Consider the following 18,748-nt stretch of genomic DNA (forward strand, 5'->3'; position numbering starts at 1 on the left):
TATCAAAGATGATATGTTTTCTATTTAAAAAATAAACTACCCAAATAAATTTATTGGTATGAAAAACACTTGTTAATGAACCTGACAAAGAAAAATCAAACCATTACCTTATTTTTGCCATAGGAATGAGAATCTATAACAGTTTAATTTAGTTTTGGGGAAGTGGAACCACATGAGTTCTCTCAGAAATGGCTACTGGGATGATTAGATTTGACCTGCACTCCCCTCAAAAGACTGGGGAAACTGTAGAGCTCTGCTCCTCTGCACACTGTTCCCACTCCTGCTCACCAGATGGCTACTGATGACACCAAGTTCTTGGATCACTATACTCAGGTCTTCGTGTAATTTGACTACTGCATGTTTAACCTCCCCTAGAAGAGCCTGAATGGAACTGTGTGTCCCAGGCTCCCTGGGAAGGTCTCTGGTTGTCTGAAAACTAGAACAGGACAGAGAGGTAAAGTGGTCTACATTTGGAGTGGAAAACTTTACCAAATTCCTGCTGGAAATATGACTTATCTTCTTTTCAGCAGAATCAGAATTATCTGGAAGAATTTCCAGTAGATCGAAGCTGTCAGTTTCTTCATTAGAAGACATTGGGCCCCTAGGAACAAAGGGGCAACAAACCCGGGCTATCTTATCTTTATCCATAGAAGAAGAGTGTTGATGGGACAAAGTCCAGCAGCAGGAAGGTCCAGCCAAAACCGGAGGTAAGAGAGGAACAGACTTTGCTGGAGAGGCGGAGTCAGGTGATGACACGGATAAGGTAGAAAAGGAGGATGTTCCCTCAGAGGTGGTTGAAACTAAAATGTATAAATGAGAAATATTATGCAACACACAAAAGAGAGTGCAAGCTAAAATAATTTTACAATATAAAATCTGATCTGAAAGGTCTCAACATAAATATATTACTAAAAATTTTATGTGCTAAATAATCATAATAAACCTAAATAAACCCAAAGCAGGAAATATAGAAAATCTAAAGATGTATTATACATCAATAATACCATGGAAATGAAACTAAAATAAAATTATCAATATTCATCTTCACTCTCAGATCTTGACTAACATATTTTTGCACTCTACCTATTGGTGATAGCAGAAAAGTATTACACTTTCTGTTGTACTGGTGGCATTTTAAGTTGGCATTTAAAATAGAAAGTCTGAGAAACCTGAAACATAGATTCCTTCTCCTTTTTTCTTCCTAAAGAGACTACTATGGCAAAATGAACAACCAACTGCAACTACCAAAAGTTGTGAAACTAATGTATTTCTCTCAGTAGTCAAATATAGTCAAGACTGAAGTTCAGTCCATCTGTGATCCAGAACACTAGCACACACATACAGTTAATTTTCCATCAAGAAACTATATGTAAAATAAAAAGCATTCTAAACTAATTTTCTATAAAATTAAAGACTTAACAACATTTTAATTTCCTTTCATGAAAAATCAAATTAAATCTCTTCTTTTACGCTTCATTCTAAGTCATTATTTCTCAAGCCATGTTCTGAGGAATACTATGCTCCTGAAGGTGTGAAATGACGTCTTGTGGAAACAGGGCTTCTAAATCAAGTCAGACTGGGCAACTGCATATTGTGCTGCCCATTAGGAGATTAACAATGTCCATTTGCACAGTAATTTATTCAAGTATTTTTTCTAAACTTCCTTGGACACGGAACTTTTTCTTGTTTCCTTGGGATATCTATGTACATTCATTTATGTATTAGGTGGTACAAATTTGGTTAAATCCAGTTCTAAAGTCTTTGAAACTAACTCTGGATATGCTATTTAAGTTTAAAAAAATAAAAAAACCCCACAACTTATTCTCTATAATTATAGAGAAAAATTAATGCTTACCACTTAGCACACATAATTTTTTGTGCTATAGTATTTTATTTCCTTCACATGTTCACGTCCCTCTAAACCAGCGATTCTCAACCTATGGGTCGCAACCCCGGCGGGGGTTGAACAACCAAAACACAGGGGTCGCCTAAAGCCATCAGAAATACATATTTTATTTAAAAATGTATTGTATAATAAATATGTATTTTCTGATGGCTTTAGGCGACCCCTGTGTTTTGGTCGTTCGACCCCCGCCGGGGTAGCAACCCACAGGTTGAGAACCGCTGCTCTAAACTAAATTGGACCTTTTATACAAAATTACAGCTGGGGTAGGTGGCTTCTATTTTCTGCTTCATAGCTCTCCAGTTCTCAGGGGAAATTCCAATCACAAAACCTTTTGGGGGATGAAATGAGTACTCTCAGCTGATGCAGCAGCAAGATATGAAAAGGAAAGTAGGAACTTCATTGGCACATGGCCAAAACAAGATGTGCACACTTGAGAATCCAGGTCAGTCTTATCCAGACAGCCCATCCTCAGATTAGAAAGGCTCTGACAGTAATGTGCATGCTAATGATGACAGCCTTAACATAGGCACACTCGCCGCTGCATGTGTGTGCTGTCTGGACCACGAGTTCTGTCACCTGACGTTTCCCTACCCCATCCTGTGTTGGCTCTCCTGTTTTCTGTACCCCATGTCTTCCTCTTTCTTGGTTTACTTTCATTTCGGAGTAGCACATTCTCTAGTAGTTCACTGAGAAAGGATGCAGAAGTAAAAGTTTTGAGAACCTACATGTTTGAAGATGTCTGTATCCCAGCCACACTGTCTTTAGGCTGATCCTAGAGCAGCCTAACCATAGCCTGTGTGCCTTGCACCATGTCCTGTGAAAGCCTGAGTCCACTGTGTAGCTTTTTCCCTTTGTCTCAGAACCACGTCCATCAATGAGAATGCTAATTCACCAGCTACCCATTTTAACAGATTCAAGAACAAGGTAAAGACTACAGATATGGGCAGCACCGAGTAGAAGTTCATGTGGAGCTGAGGAAAGCTAAGAAGGATGACCAGATGCTGAAAAGGAGAAATGTCAGCCTGCCTCCTGATGATGATACTTCTCCACTGCAGGAAAAAAACTGCAACAACCAAGGCACTGTGTAAATTGGTCTGTTGAGGACACTATCAGGAACATAAATAGCAACAATTTGGAAAGCCATGTTTAAGCTACTCAAACTAATAGGAAATTGCTTTCTAGAGAAAATCAGCCATTTATAGAAAACATAATCCAGGACAGTTTGATTTTAAAATTTGTGCCTTTCTTGGACAGAATTGTAGTCCCATTCAGTTTGAATCTGCTTGGGCCCTCACTAACTTTGCTTCTGGGACATCGGAAGAGAACAAGGCTGTATAGATGGAGCTGCTATCCCAATATTCATTTCTCTGTTGGCATCTCCCCTTCTCACATCAATGAACAAGCCGTATGGGCTCTAGGAAACACTGCAGGTGATGGTCCAGTTTTCTAAGACTTGGTTATCAACTATGGCGCAGGTTACACACTGTTGGCTTTTCTTGCATTTCCTGATATGTCATCTTTAGCACGTGGTTACTTAGGTAATCTTACCTGGACACTTCCAAACCTTTGTTGCAACAAAATTCTACACCCCTATTAGAAGCAGTTAAATAGATTTATCTTACGTTAGTTTTTCTCCTAGATCTTGATGATCCAGAAATATTAGCAGACAGCTGCTAGGCTGTTTCCTACCTTACTGATGGTCCAAATGAACAGATTGAAATGGATATGAAAACAGGAGTTGTGCCCCAACTTGCGAAGCTCTTATAAGCTACTGAATTGTCACTTGTGACTCCTGCACTAAGAGCCATAGGCAATATTGTCACGGGGCAGATGAACAGATTCAGTTTGTAATAGATACTGGAGCACTTGCCATCTTTCCCAGCCTACTAACAAACTCTATAACTAATATCCAGAAGGAAGCTACAGGGACAATGTCAAACATCATAGCTGGCCACCAGGACCAGATACAGCAAGTTGTGAATCACAGATTAGTCCCATTCCTCATTGATGTTCTCTCCAAGGCAGACTTTAAGACACAAAAGGAAGAAGGGGTGGAACGGTTAACAAATTGTATACCTCGTTCACGTGGCACAATAGAACCACTGATGAACCTCTTAACTGTGAAAGATCCCAAATTATTCTGGTTATTCCAGATACCATTCCAAACATCTTTCAGACTGCTGAGAAACCAGGTGCAACGAGAAATTTAGTATAATGATTAAGAATGTACGGGTTTGGACAAAATGGAAGTTCTGCAAAACCACAAAAATGAGCCTGTGTACAAAGCTTCATTAAACTTGATTGAGAAGTATTTCTCTGGAGAGGAAGAGGAAGATCAAAATGTGCTAGAAACTAACTCTGATGACTACCCATTCTGAGTTCAGGATGATACCCCTGGGACCTTTAACTTTTAGATTGTGCAGCTGAGGCATAAAGTTATTTGCTATGTACTATGTTTGGTATTACTTCTTGCTGTTTCTCTACTAAGAACTCTTTTTAAATGTGGTTTGTTACTGTGGCAGCTTTTACAAGCTATACTTGAACAGTTTCAAACTGTATACATAGCATATAAAGCTTCTACTCTCAGTGGGTTTCTTATATCTATGTGGAATTTTATATCTTGTAGTATCTTGTAAATAAAGATCACATTTTACTCTCAAAAACAAAGTAAATGTCTGTGTCCTACTTTTAAGCTGAATGATAGTTTGGGTGGATAAAGAATTCTAGGTTGGAAACTTTCAGAATTTTGAAGACAAAATTCCACTGTCTTCTTGATTCTGGTGTTGCCACTCAGGAGTTAGAGTCATTCTAATTCTCATTCCCTGTATATAAATAACATGCTTTATCTCTAAAGTATTATAGAATTTTCTCTTGTCCCAGCTTTCTGAAGCTTCTCCATGTGCCCCTGAGGAGTACTACTTTCACTCATAGAGATCAACTGAAAGTCAACTGACTTTTAATCAGGCAACTCATTTCCTTCAGCTTTAGTAAGTTTTCTTGAACACTTTAATTATTTTCTCCTCTGTGTTTTCTCTTTATGAGCCTCTTCTAGTTCAGATGTTAGATCTCCTACAGTATTTTTAGTTCATTCCTGCAAGGGGCTTAGGTTCTTGTAAGAATAGTTTTCTTACCTCCTGCCTAGAAAATGAAGCTGTGACTCCCAGGGAGCTGATGTCTAGCAGGGAAAGGGACTGAGTTTTCAGCATTCAGCATTTGTTTGTACATGCTTGCTTAATCCTGTAGTGGGTGTTCTGGTACCCATGCACTCAACTATACCTGAGAGGTCTCATTTCAGAGACCCTCCATCCACCTTCTCCAGAAAACACATCGTCAGACTCCTGCCAGAGGGTGTGGGAGTAGGTGGAGATTCAGAGCAATTGTTTATCTGTTTGGTGAAAAGAAGTCTAAAGATTGAACTGCATTCCAAATAGCTGTTTTAAATTCTCTTTATCTAGCACCAACCTCCAATGGAACATGTGAAATAAGTTTTATAATGTGAGGCAAAGAAACCTCGAAGAGGCTAAAAAACTTTCCCAAGATCACAAGGCTAAAAAGGGGCAGGGGTTAGTAGACTCAAATTCAAATCTCTGATGTCACAGCATATGATCTAAAACCACTGTGTTACACTTCCACACAATTTTACTATTTAGAATTGCTTTTACATTAGAATTATGTTAAATTCTGGGTATAAAATATAGAAGTCAGGCAACCAGGAAAGTGAGGGGATAAGAGAACTTGACATCTTATCTATAAGGAATGGTTGCTAGATAAGCAATCTTTACCCAAAAAGGGTTAGTGGGAGAAAGGATGAGAGGCTATTTTTAATTATTAGAAGGTAGTCACAAAACTTTAATATTTATATTCCATTTCTAATATTGTACATGAGTTAGATCTGGGGTTAATATGTGAAAGTTATAGGAAAATAGGTTTTATCCCAGTTTAAAAATAAAACTTTCTAATGGTTCTTCCCACATTGAATGAGCTGCTTTGGGAAATGGTGAGCTCCCTGATACTCAGGGCTCATGCACAGCCTGTATGGCCATTTGGCAGCACTGTTTCTGGCAAGATGTATGCATCGCAGGACAGAACTATATGTCCTTGATGAGATTCTAAAATTCTAGGACCCAAAACATACCTGTTAAATTAATAAGAAAATATTTTAGAAATAGTTTGTTCTGGTCAGTAAGAATGATTTCAATGAGAAACATTTAAGTAGGCCAAGAGGAAACAATATTTGAGTCAAATATTAATTTAGTGTTAACTTATATAATTGAAGATAGCACAGTTCTGTTAGTTATGTATATACAATGTGGTTAAAATACTTGGAATTTAACTTTATATATGTGGTCCCTGAAACACCACTGCCAGCAGCGACAGCAGAAGCAGCAGCAGTGGCATTGGTGGCAGCAGAATCACCTGGGAGTTTGTTAGAATGAAGGTCATGGGCCCCACCCCAGACCAACCAATCAGAAACTGAAGATTGGGCTCAGAAAACCGAGTTCTAACAAGCCTCCAGGAGTTTCTGGGACGTGTTAACGTTGGAGAATCATGGCTTTCTACTTTATGTCCACCTGTGTTTCCTTTGTAGCTGCAGCAGCTATCTCTAAATGGCTTATCATTGTTTACAGTGTTGCAGCTTTGATCCGGAGGCTCTATGACACCTTAGCTCATAAAGAGCCACTTCATCTCTAATTGCTGCGCATCAATTTACTTTTGTTTCCAAACACTTCACAGCTGTACCAGACACTTAAGGCTGCACTCAGGGGTATATCTCTCTGCCCACCCAGCTACCCTTCTCTGACTCACTCAGAAGTTATTTGGGTATCTTGTTAACATTCATCCCCTTCATACAGTTTATTCACCAAAGCTGAAGCACAGCAATTAAGGCAAATAAGCTGCAATAAGTGGCTGTATTTTAAAACCTCATTGTGTGATATATGCACACCAATTAATGCTGCACTAGCCTGAAGATAGCACCAATAAAACTATCCCAAAGTTATCTCTTGACTTTTTATACTCATGAGTAACAGTGAACCATTATTATGTTACATTATTATTATATTGCAACTTTAAATTTACAAAGCATTTAGAACTATTGGGTGCAAAAATAAAATGATACATTTCCAAAAATATTTAAGAACTTTGCTATAAATGTAAATTTTTCTGTATGCAATTGGTCATTGGTCAATTAAATACTTCAAACAGCTCACTGTAAACCACAGGGCTTTTTTTTCTTTCTCAAATTCATTTCTTTCAATCTTCCTAGCTTATTTACAATGGATGTCAAGTTAGCTATAAATTAAAATATTCTGATTTTTTCCAGTGGTTAAAAAATGTAATATATTACACAAACATTCATAGCAGAATTATTCATGATAGGCAAAAGGGGAAGCAACTCAAATGTCCATCAACTGATGAATGGATAAATAAAATGTGTTTGTCTATGCAATGAAATATTATTTAGCCGTAAAAAGGAGCAAGGTACTGATACATGGTACGAACCTTGAAAACATTACACAAAGTGAAAGAAGACAGACACAAAGACCACATGTTGTGTGATTCCATCATATACAATGTTCAGAATAGGCAAATCCATAGAGAAAGAAAGTAGCTTTGTGGTTACAGGAGTTAGGGAGAGGGAGAAATGGGGAGTGACTGCTAATAAATACAGGTCTTTTAGGATGATGAAAATGTACAGCTAGAAGAGTTGGGGGGGGCTGTTTAGGGGCAGGGCAGTAGCTTGGCTGTGACTTCCCAGTGTGACAAGGCTCCCTTCAACATGGTGATTCTGTACTAGCCCAATCAGTGTTCAGGGTTAGCTCAAATGGTTTTCTATCAGTTTCCCATTTCTTTTAGGGAAATGGTTAATTTTTTGAACCACTGTTGACCAGTGGTATGTGAAACTTTGAAATGCAAAACCACAGAAGGATGTGTGTGTGATTGGGGTAGGGGACTAGTATACCATCTTTTCTATCCTCTATCATCCCTAGTGATGTCAGGGCCCATGAAGACTAGCCATCCATCCTTGCCCCATCATTTCCAGAATCCCTCTAGCAGCCATTTCTCTGCGTACTCCCTAGAACATGTCATCACTTGGAACTGCCTCACTCTGAAATCAAGATTACTTTCCTTCTCAATTACTGCCAGTCCCCTCATTCCTTTTACTACATCTACCCTTTGTTCAAGATAGCAGACTCAATGATCCTTTTATTTTTTCTCACTCTACCAGTGCTTGCCTGGCTCTGCGTCCTTCCTTGTCCAGTCTAGAATTCTATTGTTCATCACTTATTTAAAAAACATTTTCTTTTTCTTAAATGTACCTATTGATTTTTTAGAGAAAGAGAAAGGGAGAGAGAGCAAGCAAGAGACGGAAACATCAATCTGTTCCTGTATGTGCCCTGACTGAGGATCGAACCCACAACCTCTACATATCTAGACAACGCTCTAACCAAACAAGCTATCTGGCGAGGGCCTTCCATTATCCCTCATTTTAACCACTTTCTTTTCATTTTTTTAAGTTGAATTTATTTGGGTGACATTGGTTAATGCAATTATATAGGTTTTCAGGTATACAATTCTCTGATACATCATCAGTATACTGTATTGACTTAACCATTTTCTTGCAACTATCATGCTGCTGTGTCTTCTGCCTTACCTGCTGCTAATTCCTAATCCAGGAGTTCAGCAAACCTGTCTGTAAAGGACCAGATAGTATGAATTTTAAGTTCTATGGGACATACAGTGTTTATTACAACTATTCAGCTCTATTCTTGTAGCACAAAAGCAGCCAAAGACAATATGCAAACCAATTAGTATGGTTGTATCCAATAAACCTTTGTTTATAAACACAGGTAATGAGCCTGACCTGTGGTGGTGCAGTGGATAAAGTGTCGACCTGGAACGCTGAGGTTGCTGGTTCGAAATCCTGGGCTTGCCTGGTCAAGGCACATATGGGAGTTGATGCTTCCTGCTCCTCCCCCCTTCTTTCTCTTTCTCTCTCTTTCTAAAATTAATAAATAAAATCTTAAAAAAACAAAAACAAAACAAAAATAGGCAGAGGACCAGAGTTTGCCCAGAGGCTGTAGTGTGCCAGTCCCTGTCCTAATCCTATTCTAATTTGAATATCTACCTTTTTCATTTCTATCCCCAGGCTGCTCAGCACTACTGGATAAAAGCATAAGACCCCATAAATTAGGACTGCTGCAAATGACCATTCCTTCATTTTATCAGTGCCTTATCAATTCCCTTTTCCATTCTCTAGAATGGCTATTCTAAATTTTTTTTTGAGGGAAGATAGTAGACAGACTCCCACATATGACCCAAATTCCCCCCACACACACCCCATCTGGGGCTGATTCTCAAATCAACCAAACTATTTTTAGTGCCTGAGGCTGATACTTGGACCAACTGAGCTATCCTCAGCACCCAGGGCCGATGCTCGAACCAATTGAGCCACTGGCTGAGGGAGGAGAAGAGGGAGAGAAGGGGGAAAGGAAGGGGGAGAGAAGCACATGGCTGTTTCTCCTGTGTGCCCTGACCAGGAATTGAACCCAGGACATCCATACGCTGGGCAGATGCTTTATCCATTGAGCCAACGAGCCAGGGCTAAAAAACCAGATAGATCCTACAGGTTTGTCCAGGACCTTTGCCTCAAAATTAGTTCACAGTTCCTTTCTACCCCATCATCCCTAACCTCTATACCCTCCTCTACTTAATTCGCCCTGACTCACAATTTTTCACTGTCTTCGATTTAAAAGATGCTTTATTTTCCATTCTGCTACACCCCAACTCACAAGACCTTTTTGCCTTCATCTGGACGGGCTCTGACACCCACCACTCCCAACAACTCACCTGGACTGTCCTTCCCCAAGAATAGTGGGATAGCCCTCAACTTTTCTGGCCAGGCCTTGGCCAAAGATTTAGCTTCCCTCTCCCTCCCAGACTCTACTGTCCTCCAATACGTAGATGACCTCCTCCTATGTAACCCCATGGCACAAATTTCCCAATCCAACAAGTGGCTCCTTCTCAACAACATAACTACCTGGCCCCCCTTGGCTAACAATAAGGCCCAGTTCTCCTCCCCCACTGTCACTTATCATGGCTTTCATCTGTCCCCAGGTAAACGAGAAATCACCACTCAATGAAAACACCTCAGAGATTCTATTATTTTCCCCACCACTAAACAGGAACTCCTATCTTTCCTTGGTGCCTCGGGTTATTTCCGCATTTGGATCCCCAATTTTGAGTTCATTGCCAAACCCTCATATAAGACTGCATCTGGCCCCCTGCAAGAGCCCATCTTGTTCTCCTCTCTCACCAGAAATGCCTTTTCTCAGTTCAAAGCTGCCCTCACCTCAGTACCTGACCTTACACTCCCTAACCTCACCAAACCCTTTATACTCTACCCATGAGTCTCAAGGCCTTGCTCTTGGACAGAAATCAGAACCAGATTTCAAGAGGTCACCTATCTCTCCAAGCAACTACACCCCACAGCCCAGGACTGGCCTTCACGCTCTTCCCTACTGTGGGAAGAGCCCTACTTGTGGGCTACTGCCCTACTAATCACAAGGCCTCCAAACTCACCTACTCCCAACCCATCATTTTCTACTTGCCTCATGCAGTCATTAGCCTGCTACACAACAAGGCTCCTTTCTTTCTTGGCTCAGCTCACCTCACCCAGTACCAACTCATACTTAGTAACCCTTATATTTCCCTCCTCCAATCACCTGCCTTAACTCCCTCCACTCTCCTTCCCACCAACGTCCTTACATTCCTCTCATGTCTTGAAGAATTAGAGGCTTCCTGCTCCCTCTGTGCCAATCTCTCTGATTCTCTCCTCCTTGATCCTTATTTTTACCTGGTTTGTTGACAGCTCTAGTTACCTTCAAAAGGGTGAACACCACTCTGCTATGCTGTCACCTCAGCCTATGACTAATTGGGGCATACTCCCTACCTCCCAAAAGGCTACACTCATTGCTCTCAACCATACCCTAACTTCAGCTAAGGACCTATTAACATCTAGACTGATTTCAAATATGCTTTCTAGTCCATTCCCATGCTGTCATCTGGGCTGAATGTGGCTTTCTCATCACTCAGGGCTCCCCAATTGCACATGCCCCCTTTATCCTCTGCCTTACTGAAGCCCTACAATTACCCACCAAAGTCACAATCCTCCATTGCCGGGGACACCGGAAAGGCCTAGGACTTATTACCCTCAGCAACAAGGCATACTGAGAGGCATGTAGGGCTGCCCTTTCTCAGGAAGTAGCTACTCAACTCCTAGCCATTACCAACATTCAACTCTCTTATACCTCCAAAGAATAAAATAATTTCTTATAACAAGGTGCCATTTGGGAAGGGCCCTGGCTCACTTCCCAGGGCAAACTCATTTTGCCTACTCACCAGGCCCTCAATATCCTTACCTCCTTCCATAACTTCCTTCACATCAGTCACTAACCTCTACTTGTCTTTCTCTGACTCCTCATTACTCACCCCAACCTGTCATCTCTCCTTGCCCAAACTATTCAGTCTTGCCAGGTCTGCAAAACTTTTAACCCCCAAGAAAATATGCCCTTACCTCTTGGCTCCCTAATGCCACCTGGTTCCTACCCCTGCTAGGACCTCTGACTACTCTAATCTTCCTACTACTCTTTGGGCCCTGCATTTTCAGCTTTCTTTTATCCATTGTGCAATGCTGCATCCAAGTCCGAGGACAAGCATTAACAAACAACAGACCTTCCTAGCCCTAGTGATGCGGGCCTACCCTTACCAATACCATCATCTGCCCTCCTGGCACCGGCCAGACAATAAACCCCCTCAGACAGGTACAGCTCTATGTCTGTAACTCAGCATGAGGAAGTTACAGAAGACAGACCTTCGGCTATATTCCTGAGACTAGTTCCACAGACAGCAGGGGGGAATTGTTAGGCATAAGCTAAAAATTGTTGCCACCAGCTGCCAGTTTCAGTTAAGATTATGAAAATAACTGACACTAACAAAATCATAATAGCCTAGCCCCAAGCTAGTTTCAGTCAAGTTGTAAAAATAACTAACTAGACATGAATCATGATAGTTTCTGTAAGTTCTAACGGCAGGTTGGAAGGAACCTTCCATCCCCAAGGGCACAAAGAAACTGCAAAACAAAGAACATTCGTGAGAACGTCCACCAAACCGATGGACAAATCTAACCAGATTCCAGCACCTGTGCCAACAACCTCTCCCCTACCTTTGCTAGGGGAGATTATCATCCTTAAGACTTTCCATCACTCAAACAAGCCTCAGATAAATATTCTTGATCAATTTTGATCCCCTGTGACTTCGGTCTGGCCATATCTAACATTACCCACTTCATTATAACTACAAGCAAAAGTTCTCCTGGTTTTAGAGGAACTCTAGCTAATTTTTATAATTAAGTGTATTTGGTACACAGGCAGTGGCCAAAAACTATTTTCAATTATCTTTTTGTGGAATTTGTAAAAGAAATGAACCAAAAGTAACAACTTCTCAGGGGACAGCTATGCACATAAGCCATCATAGTCATGACCAGTACTAATTGGTTTCTACATCAGCAATCTCAGCAGAAGAGTTAATTTGGTGACAAAACTAAGAATTAGTTTTATTTTTAAGTTATTCAATTCTAAAAATTCTAGAAAGGTTGGGAAGGAGAATCTTTTATTATTCACTGACCTTACTAGCACCAAGATAAATTTCTTATTATAATATGCTAGCTTCTACTGTTTATATTTATGTGGTACTTTTGACCTGAGTTTGAGACAGCTTAAAAGATTTATAGTATTAAAAACTTTATATTTATATGAGTCAGTAAGCATTATTTTTTAAAATTTGTAATGAATTTAATGGGGTGATATTGGTTAATAAAAGTATATAGCTTTCAGGTGTACAATTCAATAATACATGACCTGTATACTGTTCTGTGTGTTTACCACCCCAAAGTAAGCATTATTATAAGGACCAATACAACTAATGACTTACTCTTTGGAAAATGCATGAGTAAACAAATTATTCTTTTACTAACTTTACAGGAAAAGGTATAATTATAAAATGTCGGCTTTAATAAATGACAGCCAACAACCTAGAATCTCAACTAGCTTTTACTTCTATCATTCAGTCTAAACAATACTGCAACTCTCTTAAATGTTTTATAAGACAGAAATAGGAAGGAATTCTTCACCCCTTTTTTGCAATGTGTATATATTTTAAAAAGGGCACACATATCTATATTGTGTTTGTATATATACACCAACATACACAATAACCAATTCTTTTTCATATAGTCTTTAAATAAGTAAATTAAATGTCTAACAGAAAGCTTTTATTCATGCCAGTTCTTTCTAATTTGTTCTCCAACAAAATTGCTCAGAACTTGTGCTTTCAGTCAAGCACTTGTAACCCACAATGATGAAGTGCCCATTAGCCTTTTAATAAAAGAGGCCTTTCCTAACTGAGAACTACCACTTTGGTATGCACATTTTAATACCATTGCATGGGGAGTGAAATGAGGGAGCAAACCAGGAGGACAGAAAGCAGAGAAAAGTAAATGAGAAATGCTTCAAAAAAGTGTTTTTGCTTGTTTGTGTGTTGTTGTTGTTTTTTAGACTCACCCCCTGTTGTTAGGGTCTTGAGGTTTTCATCACCCATCTGAACAATGTTGCGTTGTACTGGTTTCTGAGAGTCCTTATTGATAACGATTTCCTTCACTGGGTTAGACGTTGTAAATGAGGGAGAGACATAGAGCGTCTCTACAGACGCCTGGTTACAGAAAGTAGAATCTGACTTGGACAGTCTTAAATTTGGGCTGGTAGACTCTTCTTTACTTGATGACCAAAATGTTGGTAAAGTTGTCAATGTTTCAGAACTTTTTGCAGCTGATTGCTTTTCTAGAGGCATCTGAAAAGGCTTTTCTGTTACAGTATTTGTAATGGTACTGTCTGATTTCCTGTCTAAATTCACATTTGTCTGCAGAGATGATTTTTCTTCTAAGGGAGTAGGTACAACATCTGTAAAATAAGAAATAAGAATGATCATCAAAAAGTAAAACTGAAAGCACTCTATTTCAAATCTGTTGCAATTTTAATAAATCAATTTTTTATGCCATAACAAAATTCTCTCCTATTTAGTTGTTTCTATTTTCTTACAATACTTCTATTCTGCCTATTTGAAGTATACATTAGTCATTTGGTGGCTGCCTTCTCTCGTCTCAGTGGAGCACAAGGAAAGGAAAGTTTCAAATAACTTGTCTTAAAATACTTTTCCCTTTACCTACATATCTGTCTCTGAAACCAAATAATTTTAGTACCTTCAAACTTTCACCTTTTTGCAAGATAAACTAGAGAAAATCTGCCATATCATACTGGTCTATCCTTAAAGACTCCTCAGCTGCAAAAAAAAAAGTCTTTTTCTCCTGAAATAATGTCTTCTTGCCCCAGTGTCTCTACAAAGCTCATGAAAGAAAATCAGTATATTAGGTAGCAGCCTAATTTTAATAAATTCTTTGTCTACGTGGGAGAAAAGAAGCAGTCTTTCGGAGCTGTTGTGATGATTACTAAAATGTGTTCCATTGGGTCGGAACTCTTTGTCCATTTTGTTCATTAATATCACCAATGTACCTAGAATATAACAAAGTATTTGGACTACAATAGACAAATAATATTATAAATAGGAGGACCTGGAGGAATTATAAGGAACTGAAATTTAAGGTGGATCAGATAGAGGAATATCCCTTGAATCTATGAATTATGACCCTGTTTCACACTGTTATCAACTCTCAGTGCTAGGGCTTACTCTCAAATAGTTTCATCTGAAGCTGAATATAAAAAAAAACAAAACTATTTTTAAGAGAGAGAGTTCATGAAATTAGAAGCATAACTAGGTGAGAAAGGGCAAAAGGAAGATTATATCATTTGAAACTCCCAAAAGAGAAGAGAATACAGGATTGTGTAATTTGCTATCAGGTGTTTATATATCACGATGTACATCAAAACATACCTCATAATGCACACTCATATGCTAGCATCATCACTTTCAGGCTCTGAGTTATTAAAGAAAAGCAAATTTTCTTTGACTCTAAAAACCTTCCTTTCTGTTTTCATTCATAGTTGAAGTGCAAAAATACTGCTAGTATACCAGTTAGACCATTTGAGAAACGTACATCACTACCCCTACCAGGAATTTCATTTTTATCCCAACCCTCTTATCTCCAAATTTTCTCATCCTTTAAAACTCATTTCAAGTATCACCTTCTTTATATCTTTTTCTTTTCTCCCTGGGTCTTATTACTATGTATCTTACCATATCCTGTTTGGAACCTTGTAACTATAACACTTCATCTTATTTGTTACAAGGCTCTGCCCCTACCTGAAAACAGGCTCCTTGAAGAGACCTTATCAGGAGTCATCTTTGTATCCCAGCACCTAACAGTGCTATTCCCACAGGTTGTGTTCAATAAATGTTCTTTGAAAGGACAAACGGAAGCACAGGATAAAGAAAAAGTAATAATGCCTTTGTTTCTCTAAATTGAATATAGTTTACCTAAAAATGATTAAAGGACATGGAAAATTGGTAGATAAAAACAACTTCTAGAATACTCCTAAATTGCAAATTATCACATTATATCTAGGCGGTAAAGGTACTGTTAAAAATGCTAATATATTCCTAGTAGAATACTAGGTTTATAATATTCCAAAGTACACGTGTACATCATCACCATATTTACATGAAAGAGTTCCTTAAAAATAAATTTGAGTTAACTATTTTCCACAGACTTTCATTTTACATGTGAGAAAAATGGGGGGAAAAGTCTTTTTCTATAGTAATAGAACCATCTTAAAATTTAGCAATATGTAAACCAAGATAATTCAGAATGTCAATGACTTTCTGATGAAAATATTCATAATAAAACTATCTAAATCTCAAAATTGGGATATATAAAATCACCTATCTAACCATTATTACAATGTTTAGTACAAAACCTTAAAATTTCAAAAGAACAAAAGTATCTTAAAATTCAATGAAATGCCCTGGCCAGTTGGTTCAGTGGTAAAGTGTTGGCCTGGCATGTGGATGTTCCAGGTTCAATTTCTGGTCAGAGCATACAGGAGAAGGGACCATCTGCTTCTACCCCTCCCCTCACACTTCCCAGTCTTCTCTCTCTCTCTCTATTCTCCTCCCTCAGCCATGGCTCGACTGGTTCGAGTGCATCGGCCCTAGGTGCTGTGAAGGCTCTGTGGAGACTCTGCCTCAGGCTCTAAAAATAGCTCAGTTGTGAGCATGGCCCCAGATGGGTAGAGCATCAGTCCCACATAGGGGTTGCCGAGTGGATCCCTGTCAGAGCACATGTGGGAGTTTTTGTATTTCCCTCCTCTCAGTTGGAAAAGAAGAAAAAAAATTTCAATGAAATAAACCAAACTAAGTCATTCTGTTTCTATTAACCCCTCTCCCCAGTAGTTTAGGGAGAATAGAATGCAACTTCTGGTTGCTCAAACGTTTCTATTTTAACCAGTAACCTTTTTAATTAATAAAATACCATGATCTAAAAGGAAAAAAAGCATGAAAAAAATTATTTTAAATGCACAGTAGATTATCTAAAAGAGAAAATATTTACTTAAACGATGCTAAAGAAGTCAGAAGGTTCTAGAAAGCAAGCTATACTGGGCTTCTCTGCCACTAGCCTTGCTCCACCCCTGTTCATTCTGTGCAACCTGCCAGATTAATCCTCTTCAATTTAATCCCTACTTTAGTTATTTATAGTTCATTTTCAAAAAGCCTTCAAAAACTCACTCTTGTCTCAGTGAAAAAGTCTAAATTCCTTGAGTTTTAAAGATCCTCCACTGCTTATTTTCGATCACTACTTAGCAGGAAATGAAGCGTCAGTCAGGTCATCCTTTCCATTGCATACCCATGTTCATTCAGGTCGCTTTACCTTCCTTCTCAATGTTAATTTGTGTTTATCTTTATTATCACTGATTTCTTACCCAGCATTCTAACCCTAGAACACCCTCTTTTCCTTTTCTATACTCAAATAATTACTCTTCTGAAAAGGCCCATCTCAAATAATTACTTCTTCTGAAAGCTACTTCTAAATCCTGTCTATCACACCACTCCCTGGTGGTCTAGTGGTTAGGATTCAGCACTCAAATCACATCTATCCCTTCATCCTAATCCTTAGCCTCTCTGAAATAATAAGTTTATTCTCTGAGTTTCTGTAAACTCATTTTTTTCCCACTTAATTTTATGTTGTATAGCGCTTATCCCACGTTCTGACTTTATAGCCTTCACCATGCACATTGGAGGTATGCAAATGTTTGTTAACTTTAATAATTCCTCAATTATAAGTGATCTAATATAAATTTTATATGTTGATTTTGTATATAAAGATGTATACTATATATGAAGACTAAAAATAAGAATGATCAATCAAGAAACACTTATTGAGCACCTACTGTTTGTACTGAACTGTATTAGACTTTGGAGACATACATAAGTGGAAGTCATAGTTCCTATTGTCAGTAAACAAGATCAAGTGTGAATTTTATAGAGAAAGGTAGACAGATAGGTAGAAACAAAGACTAAATATATGTATTATAGATAGATACTTGCATATATGTATACATGCACACACACAAAAGTATACAGGGTGGGGCAAAAGTAGGTTTGTAGTTGTGAGTATGCAAAACACAGTTTATTCTTGTATTATTATTTATTATTATATTATTTTCCATTCAAACAACCATAAAGCTACTTTTACCCCACCCTATGTGATAAACACATAAAAATAATAAAAGTTATTAAATAATAATAGTTAAATTTCACAATGTATCAAAGATTGTAGTTTCTCAATAAATGAGTGAATATAAAGAATATATAATAACAGTAAAATGCTTCAGTTTGGATTCTCTTAAAAGCAGACTCTGAGAAAAAGACTGAGATGAGGGCAGTTGACTTGGAAGGTTATCGAGAATACAAAGTGAGGGAATGGGAAAGGTAAAGTAAAAATAGGAATGAAAGCCAATAGAGTGTATTATTGACCAGGTTTACTATTAATGGGGACAAATGAGGCTCAGTCCTGGTGGGAGGCTCAGAATTATCCTCTCAGGAGTGACAAGGTGGAGTATTTATCCAATGAATCACTTTCACTGGTTGAGGGCTGCCCCTACAACACAAAATCTTTGGCATTTCTAGGCTGCCCTTCACTTAGGCTGAACAAGTCTCACAGCTCAGAAACAAAAACAAAAACAAAACAAAACAACAACAACAACAAAAACTCTCTCAGGCAAAGCAGAAAGACACGAGCCCTCTCAGTGTATATAGGAACTGTTCAGCAAATCTACAGTTGTATTCAGGGGTAGACCAAGAGAATATGGGTGGGGCAGCAATAGCAGTTGCTACAAGATATCAATATATTCATATATCTCCTCTTCTTCCCCCCAAACCAATAATGACAGAATTGAAATAAAAAGGTATAAACCTAAAAGGTAAATTAGAAAAGAAGAGAAGACAACAAAAGATGGGAAATGTCAATAAATTGTAGGAAAAGGAAAAATTGATGGAGTGAAGAAGCATAGCCCCCAATTCCTGTAAAGGGGAAAGCCAATGTGAAAGAAACCAATTCTTATCACAGAACTCCAAAAAGCTTTAGGAATTGGAGGACAGGATACCTTGGAATTCTGGAAGCTTTATGATTTTTTTGTTTTGGGGAGAGGATCTTAATTTGTACAAAAGATACAGAATTTTTTTTTGTTGCCAAGATGTTCAAATATATGTAGAAGAATGTGTATTGATTCTGAGTAGCCGATAGATGAGTTGTGTCAGTTATTAAGCTATTGT

General features: G+C 38.5%; 1 protein-coding gene and 1 pseudogene across 1 annotated transcript in view; one reads left to right on the plus strand and one right to left on the minus strand.

Moving 5' to 3' along the window:
* Positions 1 to 204: 204 nt before the first annotated feature.
* Positions 205 to 18,748, minus strand: part of ENTHD1 (ENTH domain containing 1) — a 133,503-nt gene continuing 114,959 nt past the window's right edge. The window contains exons 5-6 of the mRNA XM_066358485.1: positions 13,528 to 13,923; positions 205 to 800 (exon numbers count right to left, since the gene is read on the minus strand). Of these exons, the coding sequence (XP_066214582.1) occupies positions 205 to 800; positions 13,528 to 13,923 (992 nt within the window). The remainder of the gene's footprint in view (positions 801 to 13,527; positions 13,924 to 18,748) is intronic.
* Positions 2,603 to 4,320, plus strand: LOC136384226 (importin subunit alpha-1 pseudogene; annotated as a pseudogene).

This window comes from Saccopteryx leptura, chromosome 1 (assembly GCF_036850995.1).
Source record: "Saccopteryx leptura isolate mSacLep1 chromosome 1, mSacLep1_pri_phased_curated, whole genome shotgun sequence".
In the NCBI taxonomy this organism is placed as follows: Eukaryota; Metazoa; Chordata; class Mammalia; order Chiroptera; family Emballonuridae; genus Saccopteryx; species Saccopteryx leptura.